The 25,167-nt window shown below is 40.0% G+C and overlaps 3 protein-coding genes across 4 annotated transcripts; 2 read left to right on the top strand and 1 right to left on the bottom strand.

The window, feature by feature from the left end:
* Positions 1–1,753: 1,753 nt before the first annotated feature.
* On the top strand, positions 1,754–10,838 carry gmcl1 (germ cell-less, spermatogenesis associated). Of its 2 annotated transcripts, none has more exons than XM_086300589.1 (15): positions 1,754–2,149; positions 3,342–3,524; positions 3,631–3,754; positions 3,842–3,938; positions 4,022–4,119; positions 4,217–4,329; positions 4,436–4,501; positions 5,387–5,471; positions 5,559–5,649; positions 5,953–6,093; positions 6,202–6,271; positions 6,401–6,476; positions 6,557–6,702; positions 8,347–8,434; positions 8,516–10,838. In XM_086300589.1, the coding sequence occupies exons 2-15, from the start codon at positions 3,349–3,351 to the stop codon at positions 8,654–8,656; spliced, it is 1,512 nt and encodes a 503-aa protein (XP_086156715.1). In that variant the 5' UTR covers positions 1,754–2,149; positions 3,342–3,348; the 3' UTR covers positions 8,657–10,838. The 2 variants fall into 2 exon arrangements, with proteins under 2 accessions (XP_086156715.1, XP_086156714.1); XM_086300588.1 differs by having other exon boundaries at positions 1,755–2,149; positions 3,347–3,524.
* Positions 10,839–11,184: 346 nt separating this feature from the next.
* timcc (TIM double twin CX3C motif chaperone) lies at positions 11,185–13,173 on the bottom strand. The gene is made up of 3 exons (XM_086300591.1): positions 12,822–13,173; positions 12,604–12,744; positions 11,185–11,506 (listed from the first exon to the last, which is right to left on the bottom strand). The coding sequence occupies exons 1-3, from the start codon at positions 12,906–12,908 to the stop codon at positions 11,318–11,320; spliced, it is 417 nt and encodes a 138-aa protein (XP_086156717.1). The 5' UTR covers positions 12,909–13,173; the 3' UTR covers positions 11,185–11,317.
* A 350-nt stretch (positions 13,174–13,523) lies between these two features.
* On the top strand, positions 13,524–23,870 carry pcyox1 (prenylcysteine oxidase 1). Its single transcript, XM_086300587.1, has 7 exons — positions 13,524–13,742; positions 13,954–14,098; positions 18,602–18,808; positions 18,890–19,064; positions 19,151–19,362; positions 19,453–19,605; positions 19,704–23,870. Exons 2-7 carry the CDS (start codon positions 13,987–13,989, stop codon positions 20,372–20,374), a joined length of 1,530 nt encoding a protein of 509 aa, XP_086156713.1. The 5' UTR covers positions 13,524–13,742; positions 13,954–13,986; the 3' UTR covers positions 20,375–23,870.
* The last annotated feature ends 1,297 nt before the right edge of the window (positions 23,871–25,167 follow it).

The following is a 25,167-nucleotide window of genomic DNA, read 5'->3' as shown; positions in this document are numbered from 1 at the left end:
GAATACAGTGGATCGAGTATTGTGTTTGGAACATGAAGTCAGGAAAGCACAAATAAACAGAGTGTAGTGGTGCTGTTTTTGACACAGAAAAAGCCTACAATATGATGTGGAGAGAAGGCCTTCTAGTTAAAGTCAGGAAATTGGGTATCAGTGGGAAGATGTTCAGATGGATAAAGAATTTTTTTTTAAGGGGAAGACAGATGCAAGTGAGAATTGGAAGGATTTACTCGGAGAGGTATCCTGTAGAAAACGTTACACCTCAAGGGAGCATTGTGAGCCCTTTGTTATTTTCTTTAATGATAAATGTTGTGTTTAATGACATAGAGGTTGGGATAGGGTTTTCGCTTTTTGCAGATGAAGAGAGGAAATAATGTAGAGTTTATTGTATTATTTATTGTATTGTATTGTAAAAAAAAAAAAAATTGCAGGGAGCAACTGGAAAAGTTGAAGAGTGGTCATTTATGTGGGGTTTAAAATTTTCAGTTGATAAGACCAAGACCATGTTTTTTTTACAAGGAAAAGAATTGGTGAGGACGTCAAGCTTAGGTTATATGGTCAAGAAAGAGTGAGTAAATTTAAGTTTCTTGGATTGTAGTTGGATGAAAGGGTAACATAGGCTGTACACATTCAGAAAATGGTGGATGAATGTAAATATAATGAGGTGTGTGTGTGGGGGGGGATGGATTGGGGAGCGGATAGAAAGTCTTTGAGGGCCATATACACTGGATTGGTCAGATCGGTGTTAGATTATGGATGTGTAGCATATAATTCAGCAGCAGACACAACTCTTTTGAAGTTAGACTTCATTCAGTATCAGGCACTAAGACTCAGCACAGGTGCATTTAAAGCAACCCCAACAGCAACTTTACAGGTAGAGATGGGTGAGATGCCACTAGGAATCAGAAGAGAGCAGCTAACACTTAATTATTGGGCAAATCTGCAGGGCTGTGGACAGGATCACCCAACACAAGAGGTACTGAAACCTTGTTGGGAGAAAGAAAGGCAGGAAACAAAGAGCTTTGGGTGGATTGTGGGTAGAAGAGCAATAGAACTTAAACTGGATCAGTTCAACATCAGTCAAAGAGTGCCGTTACCAGCAACACCGCCATGGATACTTCCTGATTATTGGAAAAGAAGAAGGGGATAGGGCAGTTAATTTAAACTCCCATACAGCACAGTGTCGCCACTCAGAAAATAGAGCAGATATCCTAACAGAGGTTCAGCAAACACTTTACAGAATACACATGATGGGGCTTACAGTTGTGTTTTTATGGATTTCAGCTCATTACAAATTTCCCACGTGTGGGACTAATAAAGGTTACCTTTATCTTAACTTATCTTACTATGGAGTATAAGCAAATGAAATGGCAGATAGAGTTGCGAAGGAAGCCACAAAACATGGGGAATTTGACCTGGCTATTAGCTTCAGTCAGACAGAGATAAAGAGTATTGTAAGGCAAGAAATGAAGAAAAGATGGCAAAAACAGTGGGAGGAGGAAAGGAGGGGATGGTGGTTGTATAAAATTCAAAGGAGAGCAGGAGAAATGAGAACCACAGGAAGAAGTAGGAGAAAAATGAAACTAGATCTTATTGATTTACTGCAAAAGGACTCGAAGTAACAGTTATCGGGCCTTATTCCAGTTTTAAAAGAGAGTAAATTGCTTGGGAGGATTTGAATTTTTTGTTTATTTGTTTTTTGAGCGACGCCCCCGTCACACTCCACACCAGTTGGTGGCGGTAATGCACCATTCAGTTGTTTGCAAACCGCCAATAAAATTTAGAGGAAGAAGACGACGACGACGAAGAAGAAGAAGAAGAACAAAAAAAAACAGCCTCAGAAATTTTTAGTTACACATCATCTGCTATCTTTGACTTTACTTTCGCTATAATTTAGAAAAATGTAACTTGAAGCAGAGGCAGATGTGCTGTCTGGAGACCTGTACGGAGCAGCAGCCAGTCAGAATAAGCGCTGTTACTGTTTTTATACACGATTCTGGTTTGTGAATGTGGCAGCTAAGCTAGCTCTGAGGCTGGATCGCCTCTTATCTAGCTCGTCAACGTTTGCGCTGAGATAATCAGCCGGTGTTTACCGTCCACATTAACACGTCACACGTCTCCCTCTCAGCCTTCTCCCTGTCATAATCAGCAGGTGAGTCAGCCGAGTCGTTGTTTGGGTGATAAACTCGCATCAGACTCTGTTGTGGACACTCTTCGCAAACTTCATTCAAGGCTTCGTTATGTAAAATATTTTGTGCCTGTATTTTAAAATATAAAACAACAAGGCCACGTTTTGGGCTTATTTAAAATTAAGTCGAGATGTGATAGTGGCTTACTGTTAACCAAGGAGTGTGCCACTTGCTTTTTTCTGGATATCTAACTAGTTACATGAGGGCAATGTTGGTGAAAGCTACAAAGGCACGTGTAGCACAAGGATAAGGAAAAGTGGTGTGGTGCATCAGTCTGTTGCTATCATAATAAATAATGATGTTCAAGCATGTATATTCATTTCACTTCACAGTCAAAATCAAGTTATACAAGTTATGCAGGAAAGCGTTTCTTCCTTATCTGCCACAAAACCTGTTTTAGTTTCTACTTTTATTTAAGCTCCTTATTGAGTTACACTCATCTTTTCAAACGGTGATATTATTATTTATAATTTTATTTGTTGGGAATCTTTATTTTATTCACGTTTTTCTGTTTAATTGAGCTCCTAGTCTTCAGGAATAGTTCTCCAGGCTTCTTGAAGGACATTCAAAGCTCTTCTTTGGATGTTGGCTGCTTACTTCAGTGATGTTGATGTCTGGGCTCTGGGGGGGCTGATCCATGACTGTGTGATTTTCTACCCAGGTATGCTTTTACTGCATTGGCAGTGTGTTTCATTGTCATGCTGAAAAATGAAGCTGTTACCAGTCAGAAGCTTTTGAGATGGTATTGCACGGTGGATCAAAATCTGATGGTACTTTTCTGTGCTGGCATTTAATTTTCAGAAAAACAGAACTTAGAAAGACATTTGTAAAGCCTGGAGAACTATTGCTCAGGACCACTTTAACAATGCCGAGGTCGTCTGGCTCACTGAAAGCAAAGCATAAAGAAATGATGGCAGCTCAAGACTTTTGCACAGTACCATATCTGTGGATTTCTTTGACTGTTGAGCAAAACAGGCAGTTTGTCTGGATGCAACCTGTGGTGTCTTGAAATTTAATGTGCTTGCACGACAATTAAACATTTACTTAATGCAGTAGCTAAAGTACCACTCCAAAAGTATTGATTCTGATGAACTGTGAAACTACAGTATACATAACTGACTTGATATTTTTGATTGCTTTATGTCTCTTTGAAAGCACAGAAATGGGAATTCTGGGCAGCAGGTTTCAGCTGTCCTCTCAGGGACCAGAAGAGGCCACAGAGGGCACAAGTACCAACCGCAAACATAACTGCGAGTGTAAGAAGAGGAAACGAAATGCTCAGTGTGACTGTGACAGTGATCAAGAGGAGGATGATGGCATACTCGATACACCTCGCAGGCAAGTCCAGCCAGTTCAGAATCAGATATCTTTAAGTTGTCTGTGTTTTGTCTTACTCTCGTTTTTTTCTGTTGTCTGGTTTTGTTTTTATGTTTTCCTCGAGCAGGAAGAAATTAAAAAGCACATCAAAGTACATTTATCAGACCTTGTTTCTGAATGGGGAAAACAGTGACATTCGTATCTGCGCTCTGGGACAGGAGTGGAACCTCCACAAAGTGTACCTCTGCCAGGTAAAACAAACACACACGCCGAGGCATCTTCAAAGCAGCCAGTGTTACATTCTCTTGTATGAGTTATCATATTCCTGCACTTTACAGTCGGGGTATTTCTCCAGCATGTTCAGCGGATCCTGGAAGGAGTCCAGCATGATGGAAATCAACCTGGAGATCCCAGATCAGAACATTGATACTGAAGGTGAGAGTCACAGAAAACGGATGCTAACTGGCCTCCTTTGTACTTGTACTCATTGGCTGATGGCTTTGTACATCCCTGTGTAGCTCTACAAGTTGTGTTTGGGTCCCTGTACCGTGATGATGTTCTGATCAAACCCAGCAGAGTCGTCAGTATTCTTGCCGCTGCTTGTATGCTACAGCTGGTAAGTACGTGTAAAAACAAGTCACTGAAAGGTGAGACAGATATCTGTATTTTGAATGATACCAAATCTTAATAAGTTTTATGGTCTGTGTTCACAGGATGATTTGATCCAGCAGTGTGGCGAAACCATGAAGGAAAACATCAGTGCAAAGACTGTGTGTGGCTACTATGCGTGTGCTAGCATCTATGGCCTGGATTCAGTCATTAAAAAGTGAGAATGTTGACATGATTGGGTTGTTTATGCCACATAAGAAAGTATGTACATGTTTGGAAATGCTTACATATATATCTGTGTATTTGTGTGTCTCTTTCTGCAGATGTCTCGAGTGGCTTCTAAACAACCTGATGACCCACCAAAATATCGACCTGATGAAAGAACTTGGGTGTGTTTGACTGTCAGAGTAGCTTCTCTGTTCATGAAATAACAGAGTTAGATTTTAGAGTTAGATTTGTTTATGGAAACTATATTCAGAGTATTTAATGAATACTTGTAAATTTACCTTCATACTATACAAATTGTCCCCGTTTCAGACTCTTTGATTACTTAAATATAAATTACTTAATCTAAGTACCAGGTTTTACATTCTTTTTTTTCTGGCATTTTTTAGCCCTCATTACCAAGAACAGGTGATATCCACATGAAAAACACATTTAAGCTTTGTTTGAAAACTGGAAACCCATCAATTTCACACCAGCTCTAAGGCCGCTTTTATGGTCACCGTGCACCTCGTCACAGGTGGCGCATGCCTGAAATGATGTTGCATCTGCTGGCGCTTGCCAGCCGGGCATCTCTTGATTTTTGTAATTGGACGTGTTTTTACTGCCATTTTAATTATATTTCGGGACAGAACTTTAAAGTCACAGACAAAAGAGATTATAAAGACGGAGATTTGCAACAATTTGAAAACATGAGACTATATGGGGGGGGACGACCCACTTGACAATGTCTTGGCTTCCGGTTTCGACTTCTTCTCTTCCTACATCAGCGCTGATGTGGCAGTATTGTCTGAGTGACGACACCTATCATTCAGGAGAACTGGCCTGCTCCAATGAATACCTGCACCTTAATGGCGAGCATAAAGAAAAGTGACTTTGATGTGGTCACTTAACACAGTGGTGTGTTAAGTGACCAGTATAGAGGGTATACTAGCAATTTAAATGTCGCAGTCTAAAGTCAAAAGCTAGTTTTGTCCAAGCTGATCTTAGTCTATTATCAACTTGAAGCGTCAGTATTTGCAATACATAAACTTGTCGCTATCTGTTTACAGGGTGGAGGTCATGGAGCAACTCATCCAGTCCTCTGACTTGTTTGTCATGCAGGTGGAGATGGATGTTTACACTGCTCTGAAAAAGGTAGAAAAAGCACAGTCGTAGACATTTTTCCTGTCACAGTCACTGCACTCTGATGCATATTTTAAGCGTTCCTGCCTCTTTCTGCAGTGGATGTTTCTGCAGCTCAATCCGCTGTGGGACGGCCCCATCAAGCAGCTTCTGGCTGATGCCGACGCCTGGCTTTGCAAGCGCAGGACAGGTACTGTAATGCACATTGGGTGAAATCACCAAGGTTATTATTGCTAAAATTAAATTACAAACCAAAAGAAACATTTTAGTTATTTAAGTATTTGCCCACTTGATGAGGCTTGTTTGTTGAGGCCACTGTCACAAAGTGTTTTCACAGTAATGCTAATTTTTAGCTTTTTATATCTTGCTCCTATAAATAAACCCTATATCATAATAAAAGGCTAAAATGAACAATTAAACGAATGGAAATTAAAGCTAGTTAGATTAGCTGTGTTAATCACAGTCTGTCTTTCTAATTAACCTTTATCAACAGACCTTTGTGAGAAGGAACCCTTCTTGAACACAGATGAGGGCGTTCCTTTTCGGTCAGTGTTCAACTTCGTGCGCCTGCAGTACATCATCAATGACCTCGCGTCTGCACGCATCTTGGAGAGGGACAACATTTTGCCTCTTGGTAATTTATGGCTCCGGCTGATGCCATTTCGTCATAAAAGTGCATCTTTTTTTTCGTGTGTGGTTATTTTAACATCTGTTTCTTGTGTTTATGTACTTTATGTTCCAGACTGGTTGACGTCCGTGTATAAAAACCAGTGGTTCGCCATGCTCCGGACAGAGTTTGAGAATGATAACGGGTAAGAACCTGAAACTTCAAACGAGTTAGTAGATTGAATTTGGACTGATTTAGTGGTGCTTTATGCTGCACATGGATCACATGCATTGCTTTTAATGCTGTTGTGATGACAAACACTTCTGTTTATTAGTCCTCAGGAGCCCAACAAAGACGAGTTTGAGCAGAGCAGCATGAGGTGTGGCAGGAAGCTCATTAAAGATGGAGATGTGAGTTTGTTTCCATACAATTATTGTTTATGGATTCATTTCTCCAAAGGGAAAACACTGTGATTTTCCCCTTTTCTCAGTACTGCTGGAGGTGGACGGGCTTTAACTTTGGTTTCGACCTGCTGGTGACCTACACAAATCGCTTCATCGTCTTCAAGAGGAATACTCTGAGTCAGCCATGTGGGGGCGCTGTCAGTCTACAAGCACGAAGACACTTGGCATACAGGTCAGTGGTGCAGGCAACCAGACTGTATAATCCCGCTTTAATTGTAGGATCTTTACCTTAAAAAATGCCTCAAGGTGACAGTTGTTGTGATTTGGTGCTATATAAATAAAATTTCATTGAATAGAAAAAAATTTAAATAGAGAAACTAAAATCATTATATTGAGATAAATGTGCAAACACATTCTTGAGCTAAGAAATATTTGCTCATGAAGCATTTGCTAAAGTTGATTTATATACAGAGTGAAGTTCAGCATTTAAAATGATTAGTTGCTATACTTCTCAGTTGGCTATAGTTATTTTATTAGGACACAGTGATGAAGTTGTGGGCCAGCACTGACTGTGAACATGTGACTGATCAACACTGATCACTGTAATTGGTAGGTGTTATCATATTTGGCAATAGGCTGGCATTTACCCTTTTGACTGTTTAATTTTATACAGTAATGTAAAAAGGAAAGTAAACCTAAAATCTGTTGAGAGCTGTACAATACAAACGAGACAACACAGTAACTTAACGTAATAAATAAAAAGAATGAGTGTATGTGTGTTTTTAAAGGGAGTGTCATGAGTTTGCGTTCTAGAATTTGTTAATAGTCTGGACTTCAGCATTTTTTAAAGTTTATAGACGGACAAAGAGATGATTTGTCCATGCCGGTAAACGGGGCATTGCAGTAATCACAATATGAATAAACACGATGACACAAGTGCATGAATGATCATTTCCAGCTTAGCTGAGGGGACTGTATGTCGCAATTTATCAAATTGTTCCTTAAATTAATGAAACGGGGACAAAGATTTTACTTGCAGGTCGAAGCCCAGAAAATAATCAAATATTACACCAACATTTCAAATGCTGGACTTAAAAGTTGAACAAAAATAAGGAAGAGCCCAGCTGATTTTAGGATATAGTTCAAAAGTAGCTTTAATCATGATCTCAGTCATAGGACGATCCGGAGCACAGCAGCAAATTTACAACGGAGCAGAATCGATGTGTCGCAATAGTCCAGACAAAGTCCAGACCTCAACCTGAAGAAATGAAAGCTGTGTAGAAATAAATGTCTGCACACCTCAATGAACTGAAGCAAAGTTACAACGACGAGTGGGTCAAAATTTCTCCACAACCATGTGAGACACTAATAAAGTCACACAGAAAAGGATTACTTGGTTATTGCTGCTAAAGTTGCTTCTACCAACTACTTTGCTTTTCACGTGACTTTGTCTGCATTTGTTGTGTTGTGTTAACCTACTTTAAACTTGGTAATGACTGGATCATTTTTATTATAGGGTGTATACTCTACTCTTTGACATGAATGTCTCATGTCTACTTCTATGCATGTTTTTATTATATATAATTTAACATATTATACCTAAATTGTGTATGTATACAAATTTACAATAGAAACTGATGTATAGTTTATAGTGTTCAGCTGATAATGTATTGACCCTGTGACAGCTACAGGTTACCTTTGTTTCCATCAGTGTTTAGGCTTAGCTGTGTGCTAGTGGTGCCCTCATGTTTAAATTAGAGGCATGTGAATGCTGTTAAACTTCATGTCACCTCTTTGCAACAAATTGAACTAACCTGGTGACAAGCTGTTGAAATGTTTGAAAGCTTTACCTATCTTCAAACATCTTTGTCTCCAGGTTACGTCTTGCCTCCTTTGACAGTCGTGGAAAGCTGGTCTGCAGTCGCTCAACAGGTTACCAGCTGCTCACTTTAGAGAAAGACCAGGTCAGTGAATACTCACTAGTCACCATTTCTAAAAGGAAATTGTAAACTTGGTAACATGCTTCAATTCCTTCAATCCTACAGGAGTATGTGGTGATGAATCTGGACAGCCGGTTGTTATCATTCCCCCTCTACGTGTGCTGTAACTTCCTGTATACATCACCTCAGTCAGATCACCGTCCAGACTCCTCAGACAAAGACAGGTCTGCTCACAGTGTGTCTTGATACCTGCTCACCAGCCATTAGCTGCTGCCATTCTTCTGTTACCGCAGAGACACTTGACACAAGCTTGTATGTACAATCTATGGCCTCATTTAACACATTTTGACACTGGACATACCGTCTGCATGCTCTCTAAACTCAGCGAGATGTTCTTGGGGAAAAAACGTTTTGTATATATGTCTACATGGGGTTTACAGTATAATGAAGCCCTATGCTAGTGGTCAAGAGGGATCGGACCACCTTTTGCTCTCAGAGAAGCTTCTCTCCACCTTGTACCTCTGCTGTTAACCATCTGCACTGGGATGCTGGACCATTCTTAAAGATGGGAAACCTCCAGGTGTTTGGTCATTAAGCAGACTTTGTAGGGCTTGACTTTACACTTTGTTTTTTCACTGTGTACAGGACATCGTCATCGGGAGCACAAACAAACACAGTGAAACTGAGTAGTTCCATCACATTTCAGAGCTTCTTACAATTTCCTAAGAGGAAACACACATCTGTTCTTAGAAGGAGAAATTGTGCATTAAGTAAGGACAAGAGTAAACTCACCTTTGCGTTGCTGCTGCATAAGAAGCCACACACCTGCTCAGTGCAATGTACGGCTGCTGGTCATAACAGTAGACAAAAAGATGAAGCGACAAATGCAGAGGCACAAAAAGAGCACGATTTTATCAGCCTGTAGCTTCCAAGGGTCACTCCGAGTTGGTCATTTCCACCACCTTGTATAAAATTCATAATCCACGATGTCCACCAGCATCACAAGTTTAAGACTCAGTAATCCTCCCCAGTTAAAGCTGAGGTTGCAGTAAATACTTGTGCTATCTGGTGCTCTCAGCATAATCTTATTTTTTTGGCTCACAAAATAAAAAAAATTCCAGATTTCCTTTCTACAGTATTTATCAGCTACACTCCCCACTGTGTGTTTGCTGGTATTAAGACAGTCACCTGCTCACTCTTCTTTTACAGTGCAGCTGCTTCTTGTTTGGCACTCTACCATCTATACTCTAAGTACCATTTAAGTTCTGTTTTTGAATACTTATCATATTAATTTGGGAAATATTTGTTTGGCGGTTTTCTTAATCTGTTGTTACCTCATGTCGTTTTGATATCTAATGGAGGTGAAAGCTTTTATTTGGCCATTATTTATTATTTTGTACTTCATTTTTATTCGTATCGATGTACTTTTGAAAACAATTTCTCCACTGCCAATAAAATTGCCCTCTGACACGGGCTGTGGTGCTATCACATAATCTCTGCATCTAGTGAAGGTCTTTATTGCAGCTGCAAGGTTATGTTTTAACTACAGATGATAGATAGTTAGGCATGTTATCAGTTTAATATGGCCAATTCATTAACGTAAGAAACTTGAAGCCTGATCAGTTGCTGTTTGTTTCACTCTTTAGTCAAAAGGTTCAAAGGTCAGTGTGCTGTTGGCATATCTTTTGTTTTTGTTGGCTCATCTTCAGAGTCTGTTCTGGTCTCTGCAGTAATAAATGAATTTAAGGCTCAGAAGTTTAATGGCTAATAAGAGCCTGGCTCACCAAAGAGATTTTTATCTAATCTGGCTTCTCTTTTATCTCTCTGTTGTCAGCGTGCCTAATCTAGTGCTGAACACAGTCATTGTAATGGGGAAAAAAATGAAATTCTCAGAGGCAGGCCACATAAGGAGAAATTACCCCCAACTTCTGCTAACTAATGGTCGGTTCTCAGCCCTGTAGAAATATGGGCGGGTTCTCATGAGGTACCGAGGTAGAGCCAGCACCACATCACTGAAAGAAAGAGTTTAGAGAACACTCGTTTCCCAGCTGTACATTTATATGACGTAAGGACCAAAAGTAAGAGTCTTGTAAGTTGTGAGGTCACAAACACACAGTTACTCGTCGTCTCCTACCTGCTGACTACTTCTCGGGTTTGACTGGCTGTGCATTTTCCAGTCATTTGTACAAAAATGAGTTCATTTCCATTCTACCAGATAGGCTGCATAATTAGACGTGTGCAATTTAAACATATTAGATTTCAAGTAGTAAAATTATCTGTGTGGTTTACATCAGGTCTGCAGTGTGTTTATTGCTCCTTTTATATCATTTACTCAGGCTGAAAAGCTGACAGTGTTGCCTTTGTTGTACCACCATGTGTGTATATAAGAGTATACTCCACTGTTGTCATTAAAACATATGCAAAAGTGTTATTTGCTATCACTTTTTTCAGTGTTGCTGGGGTAATGCATCCAAAGAAGGTTTGGGTTCTGTTTATTCAGATATATAAATTCACAATTAAATGTGAAACGAGAAAAAAAAATAAGGGATCATGATTTTAAGGAGTTTCATCGAGAATACAAAAAATCCTTCACGTGGATTACACAGGTTGGTTTTCTTTACATGTTGAAATGCAACACACAGATGTGCATTAAATACATTAACCGTGTTTAACAAATGCACACCTTAAGACTCCTTGTGCATTACTGGATTTCTTTCTCGCTGCAGGTAAAGTTGGATCTAACAGGCCAGAAACTTTCATTTCAAAGTTGAAATCTCTACACATCAGCATTAATAATCACAGTCTTTGAACTCTCCCTCTGCACCTCCAGCCCTTCACTCCTTAGATGAATAAACTCAATGCACCAGAGCTTTCCCCAGGATGGACTGCAGTCATTTATCCCGCCCCTCACTGCCGTATAGAGTCCAAGTTCTCTTTTAGTCGTCGGGTCATGCTGGGGATCAGGTTAACGTGGTCATCCACACAACTGCCCACGCAGCGGTCCATCAGCGATCGAACAGCTGGCTCCTTCGCGCCGGAGTCAAAGAGATCCTTTGCTTTATCGTTGCAGGTCATCGTACATCTAGTTAGACGGTCCTGAAGGTGGGCCAGGAAGGATTGGACTTTAGATTTTTCAAAATGTTATTCATTTATTTATTTTACAGATGTCTACTGCAAATCTAACCAGCTGTAGATGTACTTTTTAAATATTAGGTATATTCTTATCTAGTTCAATATTACTAGTGATGGGTCACATGATCCAAACATTACAACAACCAGAGTCATGAAGAACTTCAGCCACACTAAAAATGAAGAGTTGGCAACTGAGAGACTTAAAGGAGAGCAAAAAGTAATATTGGATTCAGGCGAGCCCTAAACCCACCGGACTTTAACAGCTTATCTGACTAGTGCTTTGAAAGGGTGTGCAAGTATAGCTTGAGAGACATGACATTATAAACTGCTGTACTTTATTTTAAAATCAGTTACATTTACTTGTAATGATGCTTAAGTCTAAGCAAAGGGGTCAATTAAGGGTTCCAAACTGGAGATCCAACATGGTTTGCTTTATTTCCTATTACCTAAAGACCAATATCAAAAAGACTCAAATGAAAAGACAAACGGCACCACAGTTTCAGTTAGGAATATCAAAATAGTAAGCCATCTTCTTTACCACCAATGTAAAGGTGTAGTTTTTTTTTTTGCCTAGACTCCAAAACCCACTAACCACAAGTCTATACATTATTTATGCTCAGTTAACAACCAAGTACCCTGTAACAGGCATTTGATTTGTAACACTTGGAGAATAAATAGGGAAACTGCAAAAATATAAAAAACATGCCCACTTATTTTTGCCTAGGATATCATTTACTACATCTATTCTTTAAGTTAAATATTCACTTATATTAATTTTATGTTTATACCATATGTCAGAATATAGGTTACATGTTGGATCACATGCTTCCATCTCTCCTTATCCCTTGCATCCTCCCTTTCACAACTCTCTGGATGTCCTCCCTCATTACATCCATGTCCCTCCCCGCCTGCCAGCTCCATCTTTAACATCCTTGGTCCAGTAAGCCCACTATCCCGCCTTTGCACATGTCCAAGCCATCTCAGCCTTGCCTTTCTAACTTTTTCAATCTTAGTTATCTGGCACAGACAAAGTGATGACAGGTGTTTGCACGGTGATTTACCTGAAACTTCTCCAGCTCTGAAGTGACCAGGCCCTGAGCTTTGGCCAGGGGAGTGTGACACGTCTCGATGCACTGATGCACCTGAGCCATGCTGTCTGTGGAGCGATCGCAGCACTCTGCGCTGCACCTGAACATGCGCCCCTGCAGCGAGAACAAACAACCTGTTACCACCCGGACTCGAACCTGCATACACCACCGAGAACCCGCAGATACCCTACCTGCATTTTACGGATGTGGTCCTTCTCCAGGCTTTGGACCATGTCTTCGATCACATTCTGCACGCGTGCCTGATGAGCCTCTGCCATTTCTGCTCACTCTGGAGACACCTTCAAGGTCCGCTTAGATATTCACCACAAGTTTATTAAACCCAGACCGGACTCACCTGCCCGCGGGGTCCCCAACTTTCTTTACTTTACAATTTGGTAATAAGTAAGGTCACCTCCATTTCAAGCATGGTTCAAGAGGAGAAGTAATTGCGTCACTTCCGATTTTCTTCCGTACTTGAAAAAATACGTTTTGTTACTTCAGAATTAGGGAACGGGGTTGAAAAGTGTCAACACGTTTAAATAAACAAAACAATTCTTTTTAACTAACTCGTCTTTATCTATATTTATTTTGCCGTGATTAAGTAAATTACTACTTCCGCTGAGCTCCTTAAAAAGGACATTGAGCCCATTTCCTGTTCATATATCTTTCAAAATAAAACAAAATAAGTGTAGCGCAAGGACGCTAAAAAACAGAGAAAACTATATAGATAACAATTATGTTAGCTATTAGTCATTATTACAGACAAGATAAATCCTACAATAGGCAGCTTTAAAATGTTTCGAAATTTCTGCGCACACATTTCTCATTAATCACTTTTACGAATTTCCTATGCTTTTATTGTGACATTCAAAGCAACCGTGCCCAGAAGCGACGTTCAGGGTGGGCAGACGTGATTCAACTGTTAAACTAGCTTAGTTAGTTTTCTCGTGGGTTTTACAGGGGCCTCTGTGAATAGCTCAGTCTTGTATTTAAGCAGTCTGACAAAAGTTTAAGTGAGCTTTAAAACGAGGTTTTACACTTGCTTTGAAGCTTGACACCCTGAAGGCTATTTTTGGACCAACAGTAGTTCCCCACCATTGACTTCTGAAATTGTAAGTCCTCGAAAGCGCCCTATACCCCTTAGTAATTTGTCTTTTAGGTTTAAAACGTTAAGTCGGGTGAGTGTGTTAATGCTAGTTTCACTTGTGTAAAAAGCTGTGCCATTATTTCCTTCGCTGTTCTATTTTTGAGGCCCTGAATGGAACCTTTGACCAAGGCTGATAGGCACTTTAAGTATCTCACGTTTTCGCCCTCCTTTTGCAGATGCTTCTTAGTGCAGAGCTGTAGATACCCACAATGAGACTACAAACCCTGTCACTGAGAGCGCTGCTATTCCTGGGGCTTTGGCACACAGGAAGGAGAAGTCTAGCCTCAGCCCCAGAGCTGCAGGAACAGCCTAAGAAGATAGGTAAGGCAAAAATAAATAAAAATAAAACATGGACTCGTGCTGTCTGTCACTCTTCAGCTTCTTTAGAGGACAGAGAAGTACTTTCATTCTGTCAGCCCTCTTAAACTTATCTTTGTGGCAGGTTTGTTGGTTGTTTCATCATCAGTTAGTTCCACGACTAACTGAACAATAATTTTGCCCCTGTATACCAGCACAATGTTTCGTTTTTGTTTTTTTGGTTTTTTTATCAAACAGTCAGGATATGATCTTTGATTTAAGGGGCTTAACAAACATATTTCATCTGCTGTTCACAAACAACAGCCAGCTTAATGCATAGTCACCCACTTCCAATTTCTCTAAAGAAACTGGACAAACTAACTTGGGTTTTAAATAATGAGGATTGCTTTTAACAGGCTAAACCACCAAAGAAAACCAGTGCACTCTGTTTTCGAATAAAATTTTAAAAAGTAAATCTAATCTAAATCTAAAGTAAATTTAATTTCATGGCATGGTCATGTTTCACTCCCTGATGAGTGATGATGATATGTGCGAAAATCTGTTAATATTTTCAGGCTGAAAATGACCTTTTCATGAAAATAAAGGGTATTTGTGCTTTTGTTCAGAGTTGTTGAATGGAGAGTCGTGTCATTGGTGGATCAGAACGACTTGAGAGTTCCCAGAAGTTCATAGCAGGATGTGAATGTGTTAATAAAAAGCTATAATAAAACTGCCTTTTTCTCTGTAATTACTAATCAAAAAATGCATTGATCTACAATACACTGTATGCCACAGTGAGGTTATATTTATTTATAAGTCAAATATTCAAGGATTAGATTTAACTACAAGGCTCCTCCATATACAGGGAGTGCAGAATTATTAGGCAAGTTGTATTTTTGAGGAATAATTTTATTATTGAACAACAACAACCATGTTCTCAATGAACCCAAAAAACTCATTAATATCAAAGCTGAATGTTTTTGGAAGTAGTTTTTAGTTTGTTTTAGTTTTAGCTATTTTAGGGGGATATCTGTGTGTGCAGGGGACTATTACTGTGCATAATTATTAGGCAACTTAACAAAAAACAAATATATACCCATTTCAATTATTTATTTTTACCAGTGAAACCAATATAACATCTCCACATTCACAAATACACATTTCTGACATTCAAAAACAAAACAAAAACAAATCAGCGACCAATATAGCCACCTTTCTTTGCAAGGACACTCAAAAGCCTGCCATCCATGGATTCTGTCAGTGTTTTGATCTGTTCACCATCAACATTGCGTGCAGCAGCAACCACAGCCTCCCAGACACTGTTCAGAGTAGGGCTGGGCCATATTATACCGTTCACGGTAATACCGGTATAATGTTAGGCAACGATAGGAAAATGAAATATCGCGATAGAATGGGAGTAAAACGCGCGTGCGCAGTGCCTTTGTTTTCATACGCACATGGCCGATTGTTGAGTGAAACAGATGAACCAGAATTGGTTTGTAAAAATGGTGCAACTTCAGTGATGTGGAACTGGTTTGGTGTTTGTCCGTCAGATACACGACAAAGCACATTTTTTTGCAGAACATGCAAGCGGCCGTTGTTATTGTCGTATTTGTCGGACTAAGATGCTCTTAAATCTGGGAGTAATCTGGGTCCTAAAATCCGTATACTTCAGGTCAAACAACACTGCAGCATCACTTAGAGTTAAGAACTGTCTAAATTCTTTCATCTTTAATAAAACGATCAGCATTGCTGCTTTACCAGGTGTAACTATAAAGTTTAACTTCCAGGCATCCATGAAAACAAAAGTTATTACATTTAACGGAGTTAGAAGCTAGCAGGAAGCTAGCGGAAGTTAGCTCGCTAGTTTCGCTAGTTACCTAAGCATGATATTGCATGTTCTGACTGAGAGATTTCTGAAAAAAATCAAACGTACAGCTCTGCTATCACTTCCAACATAAATGAAGACGGGAAACTAAACAGCAGTGACGTTTGTAGGGTTACTGAAGTTGGGCTAGCTGGTATATAATGATGTGCTACGTGATCGCTAGCGACACAGCTATGTTAGCATAACATAAACAGTGAAGCTGGAGGACGAACACTAACACTTTTCCACTTATAAAAGTTAACGTGAAGGTTCTTCATGGTTAGAGACAAATGCAATCGCATGGCAGGATGCTGTAAACGGACCAAACTTCAGTCAGGAGAACAACTGAGATAATCCATCCACAATACGAGGTTAGTCATTAATATACTGCAGCAACATGGGAATAGAGCAGCTGCCAGAGAATTCAACATTAATGAATCAATGGTACAGAAGTGGAGGAAGCAAGAAGAATGAGTTTAATAAAGTTTGATTTATCTGACTGCTTTGTTTCGCTTAATGTGCCTTATAATCCCGTGCACCTTATTGTCCGAAAAATGCGTACTGCACACTGCAGTTTAATGTTGCAAAGCACCTCTTTTTAACTTCAGTGGATATTATACATGGTTATGCTCAGGATATGTCAGCCCATTTCTACTGGAAATGCCTTTTGGTTAAACTTTCAGCAAGGAATTTGCATTTGCACTGTTATATTTTTATAAAGCTTTAATGTACATAAAAACCAGCTTCTTGTTTAAGTGAAAATAAATGGAAGGTTGTCTTTTTGCGCTAGTAATGTTGTGGAGTTGTATTTTGTCTCGCATCAATTATATCGTCGGTTATATCGTTATCGCAAATTTTCAAATATATATCGTGATAAATATTTTTGGCCATATCGCCCTGCTCTAGTTCAGAGAGGTGTACTGTTTTCCCTCCTTGTAAATCTCACATTTGATGATGGACCACAGGTTCTCAATGGGGTTCAGATCAGGTGAACAAGGAGGCCATGTCATTAGTTTTTCTTCTTTTATACCCTTTCTTGCCAGCCACGCTGTGGAGTACTTGGACGCGTGTGATGGAGCTTTGTCCTGCATGAAAATCATGTTTTTCATGAAGGATGCAGACTTCTTCCTGTACCACTGCTTGAGGAAGGTGTCTTCCAGAAACTGGCAGTAGGACTGGGAGTTGAGCTTGTCTCCATCCTCAACCCGAAAAGGCCCCACAAGCTCATCTTTGATGATACCAGCCCAAACCAGTACTCCACCTCCACCTTGCTGGCGTCTGAGTCGGACTGGAGCTCTCTGCCCTTTACCAATCCAGCCACGGGCCCATCCATCTGGCCCATCAAGACTCACTCTCATTTCATCAGTCCATAAAACCTTAGAAAAATCAGTCTTGAGATATTTCTTGGCCCAGTCTTGACGTTTCAGCTTGTGTGTCTTGTTCAGTGGTGGTCGTCTTTCAGCCTTTCTTACCTTGGCCATGTCTCTGAGTATTGCACACCTTGTACTTTTGGGCACTCCAGTGATGTTGCAGCTCTGAAATATGGCCAAACTGGTGGCAAGTGGCATCTTGGCAGCTGCACGCTTGACTTTTCTCAGTTCATGGGCAGTTATTTTGCGCCTTGGTTTTTCCACACGCTTCTTGCGACCCTGTTGACTATTTTGAATGAAACGCTTGATTGTTCGATGATCACGCTTCAGAAGCTTTGCAATTTTGAGACTGCTGCATCCCTCTGCAAGATATCTCACTATTTTTGACTTTTCTGAGCCTGTCAAGTCCTTCTTTTGACCCATTTTGTCAAAGGAAAGGACGTTGCCTAATAATTATGCACACCTGATATAGGGTGTTGATGTCATTAGACCACACCCCTTCTCATTACAGAGATGCACATCACCTAATATGCTTAATTGGTAGTAGGCTTTCGAGCCTATACAGGTTGGAGTAAGACAACATGCATGAAGAGGATGATGTGGACAAAATACTCATTTGCCTAATAATTCTGCACTCCCTGTATTTTAAACTTGTTGACTTGTTTTTGTTTTTTAACATTGCATTCTAATCAACAGAAGACTAATCATTATATGTTTTACTATACATTGATGGAACAAAATAAATATTGCAAAGATCTTTTTTTTTTTTATTTTTTTTTTTTTATATCTTCCAGTTTTGGGAAGAACAGAGTGAGACTGAAAGGTGACTCTTAATGATGACAGCATAATGATTCACTGCACTAGTGTTAGTCTACGTGCACTTTCTTGTTAAATACATTGCACCCTTATCTGTCACTCTCTCCTTGTCTATATTTGAGACGAGGCTTCAAACTTCTCTTTTTTTTTTTTCTTTTTTTTTTTTGGTAAAGCTTGTAGTTAGGCCTGAATCAGGTGACCCTGAAGTATGACTTAGTTATGCTGTTATACTTACTTAAAGTTATTATTACTTACATTGTATACTCAGCCTACATTTGTTATGACACTTTTTCCACTACAGACAGTCAGAACGTGGATTATCTCCACTCTTTTTAGCTGTTGTACTTCTCATCTCTTCCATCGCTGGTAGAACGGGAGGAAGAATAAACTTTCTGATTGTGCTCGAGCCCTCAATCTGAAAGATGTGCAGGTTAATTCATGTTAGCTCACGTTCCTGTCACTTCTCTTTTAAAGCTGTGGTTGGAGCAGGAATTGGCGGCGCAGCGACAGCATATTACCTGAGGCAAGAGTTTGGACCTGGGGTCAAGATCGACGTGTTCGAAGACGGCAGTGTTGGCGGGCGACTTGCGACGGTGAAGATCGGAGATTATGAATACGAAACGGGAGGCTCAGTGATCCATCCTCTGAACCTACATATGAAGCACTTTGTTGATAAATTAGGTAAATTTAACATCCCCTAAACTGCCTGGATTAAAGATAAGAAGTGCGTAAATTGTAGCTTAATGTTTTATGTTTTCACAGGTATTCCTCAGAGAAAAGACGTCCCCTCAAAAATGGCGATCTTTGATGGAAAGCACATCCTGTTCGAAGAGAGCGACTGGTTCATAGTAAATTTCTTCCGCATGCTCTGGCGATACGGGTTGAACTTTCTTCGAATGCAGATGTGGGTGGAGACTGTTCTGGATAAATTTATGAGGTGAGGATGCTGTTTTCTTCTTGGTGGCTTCTAAATTTCACTGCTGTTAGGTTGCCCTAATTATCTTTAAATCCTTTTCTGAACAGAATCTACCAGTACCAGCAGTTTGGCTACTCATTCTCCACCGTAGAGAGGCTGTTGCATGCCATGGGAGGTGATAGTTTCCTCACTCTGATGAATCAGACCCTGGAGGAAGCCATGATGGGAGAAGGATTTTCTCAGGTCTTCATCAATGACATTGTTGCACCGATCACTCGTGTCAACTATGGGCAGAGTGTCCGCATCAATGGCTTTGTGGGTATGTTACAAAACGTGTGATTTAGCACAGATCTCACCGTTTTTTTTGGTTGTTGGTTGATGAAATGGAGTGGGCATGTCTTGTTTTTAGGAGCGGTGTCGTTAGCAGGGGCAGATTCAGGCCTGTGGGCAGTGGATGGAGGCAATAAGAAAGTTTGCTCTGGACTTCTTTACAACAGCAAAAGTGAGCTCATCCCTGCTAGAGTCACTTCCATTTCAGTGAAAGTTCGACCATCCAAGAGAGGTACTATTAACATTCCTTCCTGTCATATAGATCCGGCCTTTTTCTCTTTCTTGATTCTTCATATTTCATCCTGATATCCCTTCATGTCCCACTTTCAGGCACCCCTGTCAGTTTATACGAGATTAGCTATGTTGACCAATCAGGAGCTGCACATTCCCTTTATGATATTGTGATAGTAGCAACGCCTCTTCACCGGGGGAAATCTGACATCACATTTTCAGGCTTTTCCCCTCCAATCCCTTCTCACTACCCCGGGCACTACCACCAGACGGTCGCCACTCTTGTCCACGGCTTGCTCAACGTGTCTTACCTGGGGACCACAGAAGCTGCCTCAGAGTTCACCGTGTCTGATGTCCTCACCACAGACTCAAACGGTTCCATCATCAACAGCCTGAGCTCTCTGGATCCTGTGCACATCCCCAAAGGTTACAAGCGCCCCCCTGCTAGCCAAGCTAATGTCTGGAAGGTGTTCTCCAAAAAGCCGCTGTCCCAGGAGCAGCTGGAGAACATGTTCCTCTCCTATGATTCGGTGTCTGAGACCAAATGGCTGGCATACCCCGCGTACCATCCACCGCATCGCAAGACCCCTCCTTTTATCCTGCACAACCGGCTGTACTACCTCAATGCTGTGGAGTGGGCAGCAAGTGCCATGGAGATGAGCGCCATCGCTGCCAGGAACGTGGCCCTGCTGGCACACCACCACTGGCACGAACAAAAAAGCAAGATCGACCAGGAAGACCTGCACACGCGCCTGAGAGGAGAACTCTGAAAAGTGAGAACTACTTGAGAGTAGAATCAGAAGCAATAAAATAAGATCAATCGAGCCCAATTTTATATGTTGGATAACATCGTAGTCGCCAGAGGAAATGCTGATCTGTGGGAGCATGGTGACACTAGAGCCACAACTTTAGTTGATCAGTGGTTTCAGCTTTTCTAGTTTGGGAAATATTTGTCTTACGTTATTGAAAACTTTTATACCTGTGTGTGTGGACAAATGGGGCATTTGATTATGCCAGTCTTTTTTTAAATTAATGTTTATATTTTGGCTATATTTTATGCATGGGATCCCCAAAAAAGATTCAGACACAGTAAAGTTTGGCACTGCAGTTGCTCCAAACCCCAGACATACACCTACCAATGGATAAACAGTGGACAAGATAGATGAAGCACACATACATACAGAGAGTCCTTCATTTATAGCGAGATACCAGTAGCAATTGATTAATATTGGCAATGGCAATTTCATTTATAAAGGTCATTTTATTACACAATTCAACGCGTTTTAAGATAAAAAATAAAAAAGCAGTGCAAGTCTACAGTGCCTTAAGGCAAAAAAACCCAACAAAACAAACTTTACAAAGAAATAAAATACAAGTTGACACACAGTCATTAAGTGTAAGTCTGTGAGAGTAAAAAGGTTTTGAGTATAGACACAGTTGTAGTTGACCTCAGGTCAGCAGGCAGCTGTGAATGGTGTGTTGAGGTTGGAAGCACCCCCAGCACTCTTGGATCTAATTCAGTTAAAAGATCCACCACTGGTGACCTGAGAGTTCTGACTGGGTTATACACACTGAAGAAGTCAGACACGTACTGGGAGACCAAACCACTGAAAGCATTATGATCTATTGAAGAAAAAAAGTTATTTCAGTACTGGACTAATATGTTTAAAATTCCACATGCATCTAAGGACACTGGCGGTTCCAGACTCTGGAAAGTAACATTTTCCTGCTTATGATTTGGATAATCCTGCAAATGTGGTGTTACAGTCTAACATGCTTGTTATGAACCCACAGACCAATTTCTTAAGTAATTTTGAAATAATTTTCTAAAATATTGAATATAATCTTTAGTTGCAGGTAACATTGTCTAACAAAATCTGACAATAAACATGGAGTTAAAGAAGCCAGCAGTTTACCTACATCACAATTCTATCATTATTTTAATCACTTATTGCACATGGATGATGTAACTACTTCAGATAATTGTTGGTTGGTATGATATAACAAAGATGTTCTATTTACAGGCGGTCATAGAGTTCTCATTTGGTTTTCAAATTAGTTTACAAAAAAGGAAGAACGGTAGCTCTGTGGGGCAGGTAGAAGGACAAAAAAAGCTAAATCTAGGGGTTTGCCTCTTTAGTTCAGTGTGCTCCACTGAACTGCTCAGCAACCACAGACTGGTAACTACATGCAACATGGCTGGAGAGCAGCGGTCCAGGTTCGAGTTTGACCCGTGGCCCTTGAAATGCAAAATCCAGGAAACTGTTACAATTATGTTATGTATACTTTATTGAAATTCCTCCCTGCATTTAACCCATTCACTCAGTGAAGCAGTGTGTGTGGGGAGCAGTGTGTAGGGATGGTACCTTGCTCAGGGGTACCTCAGGGTAGCCGTTCAATGGATTCGAACCCCCGACCTCCTACTTAACTATCCCTGTCCCTATATGGTGCTAGCATAGCCACAGAAAACAAGTGAAGCACTCTGTCATTAGGTAATGTGAATAAATTCATGGTCTTAATCACTTATATCCAGTTCAGGGATGCAGGGAGCCAGCTTATATACAAACCTATGACCAATTTAGAATTGCCACTTAACCTCCTAAGACCCGAACTCTTCCACGGCATGCATTTTTAATTTCTCTTTGATATTTGGGCTGATTGGGACCTGATGAATGTAAAAACAAAGAATTACCAGGGTTTTTTTTAACCTAATTATTGTTTCTAAGAAAAGTCAGAGCCACATATGAGGATATTTGTTTAAACGTTTTGATAGAACAGTAGCAGTATAATGTCCTCGTGAGTGGATATCAGACCCTTGTAGAGCAAAATTGAGTATTTTGGTCTAAATAACCCAAAATGTGATGTCCACATATGTGGACGCCAGGTCCTAGGAGGTTAACCTAACATACAAACACACTATTACACAGAAGTAGGTGTAAGCTACTATACTACTACTACCTGCAGTGTGATCTCTAACCCACAGGGGATGCTAAAACTGAAAATACAAACTCCACACATGCTAAAATTACTAAAAGGAAAATACTCAAAGAAAAGAAAAGCAGAACAAAATTATAGAAAATAACTTCCGTAAACAAAATATGAAATAAAAAAATACATTAAACAATTTAGTTTAATTTTCCTTTTAAAAATACTTCTTCAGATGCTTTCTGGCTGCTTTGACTACTTTCTTTCTTTTTTCTTTCTTGTTCTTGTTTTTTAATGCGATGCTTTCCCAGATCACAGAAGTTAACTTGGGCAGTACACTGTTCTCATCACTGATGGGGGGGTGGGCAGAGAAAGGGAGAAAGATCAACTGCATCACAAGCCACAGGCATCACCAGCAACACAACACAAATCACATTAAATGTTAAAACAAAACTGCACTGTGCTGAATTGTGCAATCACTGTGAACCATGCTGCACTGCAGGCCAGACACACAAGTGTTTCTCTGTCATTTTCTTTAGTGTGTTGCTCCTGTTCTGTGTACTGTACAGAGAAAGAAGTCAGCTTGTCATTTCCCTTTAGCCAAATTCTTGCACGTGGTGTTTACTAACATGCTGATGTCCCTTTGCTGATCTGTTTGTATGTCCCCGGATGGATTTCCAGTGTTTCTACCTCCTCAGCAGACTACTGTATGTTTTTTATTGGGTACTGGCAGCTGTCAGCAACAAATGTGCCACCAAGACACTTTCTTTGTAGTAAATCGCATTGATGTCAGTTGTGACTCATTGTTAGTCCCACAGTGACTACAATCGAAAAGTCTTAAACCCATTACACACTAGATAACGTGTGTAAGAATTAATCTAAACTATGATTGTGCCTTAAGCAGGGTAATTGGCGTATGTGTTTATTAAATTTTAGTTGCAGTTTAAGAGATGATTTGGTTCTTCCTGTGTGTTTTTAATGATTTTGTACCTGTGATTTGTAGGATGTCATGTTGTTTAGAAATACTGTATCTGCCTACGGCGCTTTCATGTTCTTTAACTACTTTGGGACAAAGAAAATGTAGTTTGCTAATTGTTTCCTAAGAACCTTTAGAGGCATTTTCTCTATATTTTTTTAAAGTAGTTGAAATATTATTAGTATTATGCACTTTAACTGATTAAAAGAATTTTCTACCTTTATTTCAACAGTGCTGAAAACTCTCAAACTGAAACTGTACTTCTCTAAAGTGTTTCCAATGATGGTAAAGTGATCAGTGCGACTGGTACTGTTTTTGTGTGTGTGTTTGCCTTCAGCTTCAAAATAAAAGTCTAATTAAATTATGTTTGTAGTATTTCTCAATAAATCTGTTTGTAAATAGAAAGTTGGGGTGCTCTGAATATTGATGATAAAAACATGTGGCAATGAGTTGGCTATCATTTCAATTTAAGTTGAAAAAAGTACAAAGTCAACATGTCATGCCACTTTATTAGCTAGATCTTGCTTGTACTGAGTTGGACTCCCTTTTATATTCAGAACTGCTTTAATTCAGATTCAGAAACTTTCCTCAGATTTTCCTAAGTGACCTTAAAAGTGTGAACAAAATATCTTCCATGTTACCAGCAGCAGCCTGACCTATTAATACGAGATGGATCCATGCTTTCTTGTTAAATTCTGACCCTGCTATCTGAATGTCAGAGTAGAAATCGAGACTCATCAGACCAGGCAGAACTTTACTATTGCTAAGGTATAATGTGAGCTGCATTCAAAAATGCTCTTCTGCACACCTTGGTTTTAACAAGTCGTTATTTGAATTGGTGTTTCCTTCCTATCATCTTGAAGCAGTCTTTCTCCTCTGATCTCTGCCATAAACAAGGCATTTTCACTCAGAGCTCTGACCCTCACTGGGTATTTTCTCTTTTTCGGACCATTCTCCGTAAACCCTAGAGATGGTTACGCGGGAAATTCCCAGCAGATCAGCTGTTTCTAAAATACTCAGACAAGCTCATCTGGCACCAGCAAGTGTTTATTTCATTTTAAAAATGACTAGCTTATTTAGGTCAAACACTGTTCATGCACTAATAAAGGTCATCTTTATCTGTTATTAGAAACTCAGAGTAAATAAAGGAACTTTGTTGGGTTGCTGGTGTAAAAGGAGCAGTAAATTCTTCCCCTTTTTCAGGGAATAGATTAGGCTGCACTTTGCTTTCATCCGCCACTACAATCATATGTCCTAACCGCCCGTAAACAAGTGAGTCATATAAAAACTATTAGAGGTGTGGTGCATTTCCAACGTGACGCTCGTGTAAAGCGATCTCTCCTGCCTGTCCCCGTTTCATTAACTGCAGTGAGTGAGCACAGCAGCACATGCAGAGTGCGAGCTACAACGGGTAAACAAAAAGAGCGCCATCCCACCTGTCAGCATAAACTGTGTCTCCCTTGATTTCCTCTGATATGATAAGCATCATTCTCTGTATTTGCTTAATCTTTTCTCCCGTTATTATTTATAAATATAATTATTGTTGCTTTTTGATCCACTTAAAGAAGCAACCCCTTCCCATCTTTACTTACAAAGATTCAGATTAGTTTTTTCACACCCAATCCCATTTGCACATCTTAGCTAATATTAATAGTATATTTT

Source organism: Aulonocara sp. 'chitande type north' Nkhata Bay, linkage group LG7 (genome assembly GCF_057382095.1).
Source record: "Aulonocara sp. 'chitande type north' Nkhata Bay isolate Kocher_YH1m ecotype deep benthic linkage group LG7, A_spYH_male_GT1.1, whole genome shotgun sequence".
NCBI lineage: Eukaryota > Metazoa > Chordata > Actinopteri > Cichliformes > Cichlidae > Aulonocara > Aulonocara sp. 'chitande type north' Nkhata Bay.
The sequence above is the reverse complement of the archived record's forward strand: the minus strand, read 5'-3'. Positions and strand labels throughout refer to the sequence as shown.